The sequence below is a fragment of the Topomyia yanbarensis genome, unplaced genomic scaffold (assembly GCF_030247195.1).
Source record: "Topomyia yanbarensis strain Yona2022 unplaced genomic scaffold, ASM3024719v1 HiC_scaffold_227, whole genome shotgun sequence".
NCBI classification, from domain to species: Eukaryota; Metazoa; Arthropoda; class Insecta; order Diptera; family Culicidae; genus Topomyia; species Topomyia yanbarensis.
Genome location: NW_026683412.1, coordinates 43,892 through 53,764, shown reverse-complemented (window position 1 = coordinate 53,764; position 9,873 = coordinate 43,892). Strand labels below are relative to the sequence as shown.

General features: G+C 41.3%; 1 protein-coding gene across 1 annotated transcript; it reads left to right on the top strand.

Moving 5' to 3' along the window:
• The first annotated feature begins 6,319 nt into the window (after positions 1 to 6,319).
• On the top strand, positions 6,320 to 6,796 carry LOC131694997 (uncharacterized). Its single transcript, XM_058983534.1, has one exon. The coding sequence runs from the start codon at positions 6,320 to 6,322 to the stop codon at positions 6,794 to 6,796; it is 477 nt and encodes a 158-aa protein (XP_058839517.1).
• Positions 6,797 to 9,873: the final 3,077 nt, after the last annotated feature.

Below are 9,873 nucleotides of genomic sequence, written 5' to 3'. Positions count from 1 at the left end.
GATTTGGGAAAAGCTGCTACTACTGAGTTTGACGGTCACGAACATTTGTATCACTTCGTGCGAACAGATTATCTATCTTCCTCCACCAACTCATCGAAGCTTATCTGTACTGTCAACTTGCTACACGGCCCGAACATCACCTTTTCCATAGAACGAGCCACATAGGATTGCATGTTTGTGGCTAATGCTTCAATCGTCTACCTCCAGCCATTTGGAAGATAGCAGAAGGGAAATTATGAATTTCGGAATGGTATTAGACGGGAAAATCCAATAACGTTAGTGTTTGCATGCTTCAAGCAAGAAAGCGTTCAGTGGTTTTACTGAGAACAGATACGAGACCTAGTAGTGATTTAAACTGTGATTCTAAAATTCAATCATCTACAATACTCCTTCGAGTTCTAGACTTGCCTTAACATGTTGCATGTGTGAACAAAAAGCATTCTGGACGCAATAGCCTACACTTCCAACAAATACAGTGGAAGCACTTTTTATACTTTTTGAAAGCCTCTAAAACACATTTTTGTTCAACATTCTTCTCGAACACCAGAACAATTTGGGTTGAAGAAGATTAAAGCGATTGTTCAGGAAAAGCGATCGGGGCTAATTTCAACATTAGCCACTAAATAAATTATTCTCCATGATGATCCTCCTGTTGTAGGCTCGGGTACGGCCTTGACCCAAATTCGATTAAATTTTTCGTTGCCACGTGTTCTGGCGGACAAATTATTATTAATTTAAAATCTAGATCCACACCGAGAAGGACTCGTCTGGTCGTGACAGCATCAATTAAATTCCCATTTCATTACTCATGGTCCGGACAAGTAGACTCATGGCCAACCGTTGCTGCTCTTGGCCAATAGAGGCACCGAACCCCGTCACTGGAGCGTTTGGTTTTTGTAAGGGTAAACCAGAACTGCGTCATCCGAAAGTTGAAGTATAAGGGTGGTTCGGAATTTGAATTTCTTATTTTTTTATTGCTCCGTAACATTTTTTTTTACATATCGTTTTGGGAGAGAATTGTGCAAACTATGATTGAAAGTGATGACATGTCATCTGCAATGGAATGGACCCCTCTAAGGCACGTTTATTTTACAGGCGCTCAGTATGTTCTGTGTGCCAGTGTGGCTCGATAGGAACGATGTGAAAGATGATACGGGGAGTGTAAACTTCATTTTGCATGTGAATATTTTTGAGGCACATTCCCGAGCGAAACAAATTAACTTAATGATAATAAATTGTGTTCTGCTTTGAAAAAAATGGTATTTTTTGTTTGTTAAAACAACAGCCTTGAGTGCAAAGGTTGGTTTTCCCTAAAGGGAAAATTTGTATTAAACCAAATTTGTGCACCATGTACTATACCTAACATAAATAGAGTTGGATATTGCGTGCTCATCAGTATCTGAAAAAATAAACGTCTTGTATTGTCCAAACAACAGACTGACATCGAGTGATGGCTGGGAAATCATACACAGAAGCTCTGAGTTGCTGGTGAGGAATCGGAAATAAAATCTTGTTTTTGTCTTGCTTCGGATGAAACGTTCAGTTGGTCAAACAGATAAAATGTTCCCAAAATCGTGAATACAGTAATGTTTCGATTATATCACTATGCGTTTATATCAATACTCGTTTATATCACCCTCGATTATATCACGGTTTTGTCTCGATTATATCACGCTTTTTGAAAAACAGACAAGGCACACTACGTTGTGATCCAATTAAGCTACATATTGTGTCCTGCCACTTTTAAGATATTTTTACAATTGATTTGCTAATTTACATGTAGGGTAATGAGCCTATTATTGGGTTTCGGACTATTTCGTTAAGGGTTTATACATGATGAGGTCGGTCAAAAGTTTAGTTATTTTTTATTCTTTTACCTTAAAGAATAGATTCTTAAGAATGCATCTGAAATTTTTTTGGATGTCCAAGCAGCAGAAGCAATGTTATATCGCTGTTCATCTTGGACCGAGGGCGTGGCACGAAACGTTAAGCGTTGTTGCAATGACTAGGATGGCCGAAATATCTTTCGGCTGATTCCAATTTTTGTTTTAAATTCTTCGTAACTTAATTGCCGTGTCCTAGGGCATGTTCAGGAGCGTTTTATTTTGTATAGGAGTTTCAAAGTAGAACTGGAACTGAAACATTCACATCCCCAGCAGAGCGTTTTGTTTTATAATTTCTTTTAAAATTTAAAAGTGTTATACGACGCCGTTCTATTTGTTGCTGATTTTAAAACACGTTTAGTACTGCAAAGTTTTCAGCACAGACACTTAGACCCGATAGGCTGGGGAAAATAAAATTGAATGTAGTAACGCTGAAGGCATGGCGAGACATGAATTGTAAATTAAATAGAACATCTGCTAAAACTGCTGCTGGGGAGAGCAAGTTATAGGGTTAAAATTTTCAGTTTTATATTATAGAACTGTCAAAATTATGAATCTAGAACTGAAACACTCCTGAACATGCTCTAAAGAGGGTGTCTGGTGTAGTGGGTAAAAAAACGACTTATTTTTCATTCGCTTAATTGTTAGTTATCTGCAGGAAAATCTAACAAAATAATGAGCAAAACAAAATAGTATTGATATGGTGGGTATTCCGAGATATGCATTTTCTCTTGAAGGGATGTGGATACTTTTCTTTTGGAAGGACAACATCAGCGAAGTGAAGCTGTGTGGAGAAAAATTATCCGCTGATGCCATACCATTTGATCCAATGCGTTCTACAAGATGGCTTCAAATGGGTAGTATGATAATAGAAACATGTCAAAAATAGGCTCATTACCCCACTATGATTTATTATTTTTGACTAACTTTAACTTTTTATTACTTTTTGTTTATAGAAATACATGGATTAATGTTTGAATGTAATCTTTTGTTTTGTTTTGAATATATCACGCTTCAAATATATCACGCTAAAATACAGAGCAACCGTGATATAATCGAAACATTACTGTATACTTTTATTAGCTGATAGCTTCGCTATTGTTTTGTGATATACGAATACTCTATTCAGAATCCGACACTTAGTGAAAGAACTAAACTAGCGTCGGATTGACGCTAGCTCCAAAAAATGAAAACCCAATTTGTGTTTCTGAAAAAAACCCTTGTCCTGCGTGATGTTCCGCAAGAAAAGGAGTCCTGACTTAAGCCGATGAAAATGAGATTGCATTGGCTAGATTTCATTTCATTAATTCTCATTTACTCAGAAACACAGATTGTGTTTTCATTTTTTGGTACTAGCGTCAATCTGGCGCTAGCTTAGTCCTGTCATTAAATTAGTGTCAGATTCTGTTGAGAGGAACTCGAAACGCCTCCCCAACAACTGATATAATAAACCAAAGGTCCACTCGTGATTTTATTCTTAGATTTAGAAACATTATTTAGAGTATTTTTCTATCTGCCTTTACATCTGAACAACGTAACCCCACATTTAATTACTCCTAAATCAGCGATTCTCAACCTGGGGTCCGCGGATTCCTAGGGGCTGCAAAATAACTACTGGAGGTCCGCAAAGAATGATATATTTTCCGCATGAAAACTACAATTTACATTTTTATCATAACTGGCTGGAAACAATTTAATGATAACATAGAAAACCTATCGGGCCGGATCATTTGGCTGATTCCGAAGGGGTTCGTGGTGCCAAACATGTTGAGAACCGCTGCCCTAAACATTCTACCTCAATGACAAATAATCAATTGCCAAATTTCACTGATCCCATTTCCTCAAAGTCTCCAAGAGTGAAATATTATTCTCAAGAGCCTTCTGAAACATGGATGGTTTTCTTAATGTGAAAGGTAAAGCTGCTAAATGTTAGACATATTTCAAATGATTTTGCTTTGCGATTCTTTGCATTGAAAGAGATCGTGAAAGTCAACAAAGACAAGCTTCGCTTTACCACCGATAACCTTGGGCAAGCTAAAGAGATAGCCTTCTGGAAGCGTTTTCCGCGTGAGTCGCATGAGTATCGTATATAAATTCCATCTCGTGGCGTTGAAATCAACGGCGTCATCACCTAGTCCAATCTCACTGTTGATGCGTAAACTGAAGTATGGTGTTGGTCGTTCCGAGGATAGCATTCTCAATGAAGTACTGGATTTCAAGCAAGCGTAATCAGTATCACTCGGCGCAGAGGTTTACCGTCCATCAGTTACAGCGACTTATGCCGGGTTTGCATTACCTAGCTACAGGTTCATAGATATAATTTGTCTTCCGAACCTTTTTTGCGTCTCATATGATAAACTGTCTTAATCGCGAAACAGCGTGGTAACACAGCCAACTACTGTTCTAATAAGGCATCAGAAAATTATCGGAGAAAATGGTTCTACGGCGTCTCGATAATCGGGATAAGGCGATTTGCAGTTTTGTTGCCGAAGGGGAAAGGGAACGAACGAATGTGTGGTGCAACTTTCATCAGAAAACCAAGCCGCTTTTGCAAAAAAGTTAAAAAAGTTAATATCATCTCTGTCCTTTAACATAAAAAGAACATTCGAATTAGTTTCATTGATGTTCTCTCGGGGAAGCTTTATCAATGTGACTTTCATCAGAAAGGCACATGCATTTTTCGAACCGGTTCTCATGGTAAAGAGGGACAAGTCTGTCTTTGCCGTGAGACATGTTGGTAGGCTTGAGCGATTCCTAGTAACTTCGCCTAAGCTCGACTCCTGCCAACAGAAGACAAAAGATTAGTCCGTATGATTTTAAGCCTGTTTCTAATGGCCCTGCCACTTATAGTTTTCCGATCTGTATAGTTCATGTATAGTTATAACACCAACGTTTCATAACTTTCCCTACTTAGTAACCTCTAGTTAATTGAATGTTGTGAAAATTGGCCACAGACCACGGCACCTACCTCGTTGTGGGGGCTACGTCTACCGCCGAAAACTACATCGAGTAGATCGCGACGAAGTGGAGTGTTAAATGGCTCACTTGTATCGTGACAAAACTTGGAGATAATTGGTTGAAGAAACGGACATCGGTGCCGAGAGAAACTCCACCACCGGGAAACTTTCAGTCGGAGTAGGCTAATTTCACCGCCTGGAAGCTAAATAGCTCAAGGAAACGGGTATCAGTTTTGGGAGAAATTCCGCTGCCGAAGAACTCCCAGTCGGATTAAGGTGAGTTTAACGCCGAGGACCATCCGAGTAGATCGAGACAAAGCTGGGAACTAAATGGATCAGGAAAACCGGAGCTAAATGGTTCATGGTATCAGGAGCGAAATGGATCACTGAGACAAAAGCTAAATAACTCACGAATACGGGAGCTAAACGGCTCTCAGCAATGCCTTGCGGTAACTTACCGGTGGGTAATATCCGATTGGAGTTCGTGGCTAAATGGCTCAAGTACGCAGAGGATCTATATAGCGTAATAGACAGAGAGAATGACGGAAAACACGAGGAATGTCGGGAATTAAATGGATGAAATGTCGAGTCATTTCATGGATCTAGCGAGGGTCCAAGTCAACTTCAGCAAACTCGTGAGCAAGAGACTTCGTGATCGCTAAAATCACCGGCGTCTTCGTGTGCAGCTGTTACGCACCTGCAAGGTGGATCGTGTAGTATTTCAGCCTAATGTTGGAATAGGTAACCGAGCAGTTGATTGGCCGAAAGTCGGTAGTCATTGGTGATGACTTCAGTGTTTGGGTTGTGAATTGGGCAGTAGAGTAACCAACACAAGAGAATGTATCCTGCAGGAAGCTCTTGTGAAGTTAGACGTACGATTGTGCAATGAAGGTTTCGGAGAGACTGGAGGGAGTCTGTCATCGACGTCACATTCTGTAATCCTTTACTGCCGCGAACATAGGCTGGAAAGTGTGTGAGGCGATTCTTTACCACATCCGGCTAAACAACTCTGCTGCAGCGCGGAGGACGACCGGCGAGTGAAAGTGGAAGATCTCTTCGTTGAGGCACTTCGGGCGGACAGCGAGACCGAGAAAGTTGATCTAATAAGAAAGATTGTGACAGCTTGTGACGCCACAATGCTGCGAAAATTGGAGCGATACAGTAGACGGCGTCCAGCACCCGGTCCGCGTGGAATATCAACCAAGGCCCTTAAAGCTGTGATCCTCGTATATCCGGATATGTTCAGGATGGTTCTGCTGAAGTGTTTAGATGATAGCAACTTCTACGAATTGTGGAAGGTACAGAAGCTGGCGATGCTGCTAAAGCCAGGGAAGTCATCGAGTGATTCCGCCTCGTACAGACCTATGCCTGCTGGACACACTCAGAATTAAATTAATCGACATCCGGTTGCGCTTCAACAACCTTGTCGACAACGGCTGCGAAAAGTCGGCGAAGGCAATGAACGGGATAGTGAGAATAATGCCAAACGTCGGCGGTCCGAAAAGCAGCACGAGGCGCCTGTTAGCTAGCGTCATCGATACTGTGATATGGGTTTCAGGGCGGGGACGTAGCTCTGAAAACCAAGCGCAACCGCGAAAAGCTGTCCAGGACGTTCTGGCTGATGGTCTCATGAGTCGCGAGACCATACAGAACAATACAGTCGGAGACAGTATGCGTTATCGCCGGGATGATCCCCAACTGCATCACTTTGGCGGAGGATATCGAGTGCTACAATTGAAGAAATGCCAGAAACGTGAGAATCGATTTGGTGGTAAGGTGGCTGCAGGAATGGGACAATTCGGCTACCGGCTCATCCTAAACCTGTTGATGTGGTTCAATAGAAATCACATAGAGATCAACTTCCACCTGACACAGCGCTTGTCGAGCCACGGTTTCATCAGGAGATATCTTCATCAGTTCGGGACAGGCAACGTTACCGTTGTGCCGGAAGTGTGAAAATATCGAGGAGACACCGAAGCATGTGGTCTTCGATTGTCCGAGGTTCGAAGTGATTGCGGGATACAGGAGATAATTGAAACGGGAGAGTCTGACATTAACTCGGATAATGTCGTCTACAAAGCGATAAGCGACGCCAACATGTGTAACGCGTTCAAGAGAGTGGAGAGGCAGATCATGACGCCGTGAAACTCTGTTGGAGTAGGTCTTCAGGTCGCCAGCAAAGCAGCTCCTCCCACAATCGACAAACTAAACACGGCACCCTACCGGTAGGCCTGAAAGAAATATAGCGACAATAGACGAAGATTCACCGCCGGTGACTAAACTGAGTAGATCGCGACGAGGCACCACCATTTGCGGGTCGTCGGGGCACCAGAGAACTGAACGCCTTGCTTCACCAGAATCACCGGACCTGGTTGGCTCGGTTTCGAAAGAACCTCTCGCCGGGGAGTTCTCCGTCGGAGTAAGCAAGATTCTCCATCGGCGACTAGACCCAGTGGCTCGCGAACAAGTCGAGAGTTCAACGGGAAAGTGGTGCTAAATAGCAAAAGAAGAAAGAGAACCAAAGGGATCAGGAAGTTGTGTTGCTAAATTGCACAAGGGAGCCGAGTCGTATATATGGCATACGGGAGCCGAAGGGCTCAGTAAATTAGACAATTTGGAGTTTGTCACCCAGATTGTCCTCGTAGGGGTAGAGCACTAATTCTCGATCCACGGCTAGCTTCCCTACTGCGGAACAGAAATTGCCACGTTGTATGCATAGCCGAAAACGGGTAGTCTGTCGAGGAGGGGTGCTGTAACCCTACGGAAGCAGCTAACTACTATGTAGTCGGATTAGAGTATGCGCTATGCACATAAAAAACCCCTCCCGAAGTAATGTCGTAAGGTAGTGCCAGGGAGGAATCAGGTTCCGTGGAAGACTAGTTGTTTTAGCTGGTCGAGTGGCTGCCTAAATCCGTTACCTGAGATGTTAGGGTTTTGTACATTTTGTTCCTGCTCTGGGTGTTTTAGAACTTTGTCCCTCTGCGGAAAAAAATACTTCTTAAGCAACTGAAAGTAGCGTTCCTTTATGGATTCCACATCTATATGGTGGTCAAGTCGACTGCCATATACTGATGAGACTAGATCGAAACGATAATCCTAACTTACGTGCAACGAGCAAGCAACTAACTTATTCAAGCTCAGCATTGACCCATAAACAAACGGGCAAGGATTCAAAAACAATGCAACAATGGCTGTTGAATCATACCGGTAAATAGTTGTGGGTCAGCTCATTTTCTAAATTACGAGTAAATTGCCAAAACAAATTAGCATCTTGTTGGTTTTGATAGAACCATGATGGAAAAGTAATTGGTTCCGCAACAGTTGGGCGAAAAACAATTAAATTTTCTCCGAGCATAGTCTCGCTTCCAGTCAGTGGGAGTTTTGTTTTTGCTCTGATTGAAAGGATGCAGTGGAAAGTGCCCCGGAATCATTCCGTTTGGCAGTGCTTAATAGCAATTTATTTTGTGATTTCTGTTTTATTGCTTGTTCGCGCTTGGTAGCTAGGTTGTTGGAATTGAACGGAGATGGACTTTTTTGTCAATGGAGATCTTTTGGAAGGTGAGAGTTAGTGAATTGTCTGGTGTGGAATATTGTTGTGTGTTTGGAAATCAGTCCTTTTTATTAGTAATAGTAGAACCTTCAAAAATATTTTTTTCATTATGGAATAACAACATATCCAAAACCCATGGAACAAGCATAATCTGGTGTGGAGTATGGCAAATATTTCCTTCGCTCCAGCATAGTACGGTTTCAGTCATAGCAGGAAACATCAACGTGAGATACTATGCAAAGACAGATTAACGGAAGTCTGATTAAACTGGAGAAATATCAGCAGGAGTTTCTTGGTTACGAGGAAAACATTGCATCTCTCATTGAAGAAAGCATCAACGTTTTTCAAAAAAGGATCTGGGTCCTACCCACGAGACCGTAAATATGTAAGTAGACATTCCGTAAGTATGATAGAAATCGGAATAAAACAATGATAACTGAAGGAAATTACAGATGATCAGATATCTAAGATACCACAAATAATCTAAGGTGTAACAACGAATGAATGTCATTTTCTTTCGAGAGTCTTCGGTAAATTTCTGAGTGGGTGAGGATGTTTGAGAATAGCACTACATTTCTGGAGCCACTCTCATACGACGAACAATGAACAACCCTAGTTATGGAATTTGGAATTTAGAGGCTGGCTCAGAAACACAAATCTTGAGGCTTTTTTCTCAAAAATACATCTACAATGAGAGACCATCATTGTTTACTTTCTCTTCTGTTAATAAGTAGGTCGCTTTAGCATTTATACCTCAACTCTAGTCAAAACCATAGTCTTCCGATATGTACTGTAAAATAAGTAAAAAATGCTATAGTGACGCTGTAAAAATTTAAAGAGAAAGTAAACAAAGGGAGTCTCTCATTGTAGATATGACGGTTTGATTAAAAGCTCTAGAAATAGTGTTTTCGTTTTTCGGAGCTAGCGTCAATCTGGTGCAAGCCTAGTATTGTCACTAAGTTAGTGTCGGATTCTGATGAAGCAAATTTCATAACTAATTTAGTTATGTTTTGTAATCTTCGCTGCCAAAGATGGTTTCAAATAATTTTCACAATAGTGAAACTTTTTCCGCTAAGGAAAAATATAGCATAGATCCACGCTAATGTTGGTATCAATGATCCTTATTTGCTTGGAAACCAGATCGATTGGCGTCGCTCACTGATAGGGTGGCCAACACTACGGTTTTTGGCCGTAGATCTACTGATTTCTGTCCTTTCTGCGGATCTACGAATTAGCTCGTGGAATCTACAGAATTTTCATAACTTCCTCCGAGTTCAGCGGAAGTTTTGAAAAAATAATACGTGTTCAATTTTTCCAATCGAATTTCTTTTATATACGCCCAATAACACGGGGTTACAACATAAAAAAATGAATGTACTTTAGAAGTGGTCTGTTAAAGGTTGTAGATCTCGTCAAATACAACGTAAATCCACGTTAGATCAATTCAATATACCCTCAAAATCTTGATTTGTAGCAAAAAACC

Coding starts and splice junctions, on each gene's coding strand:
- LOC131694997 (XM_058983534.1), top strand. CDS start 6,320: ATGCCAAACGTCGGCGGTCCGAAAAGCAGCACGAGGCGCCTGTTAGCT.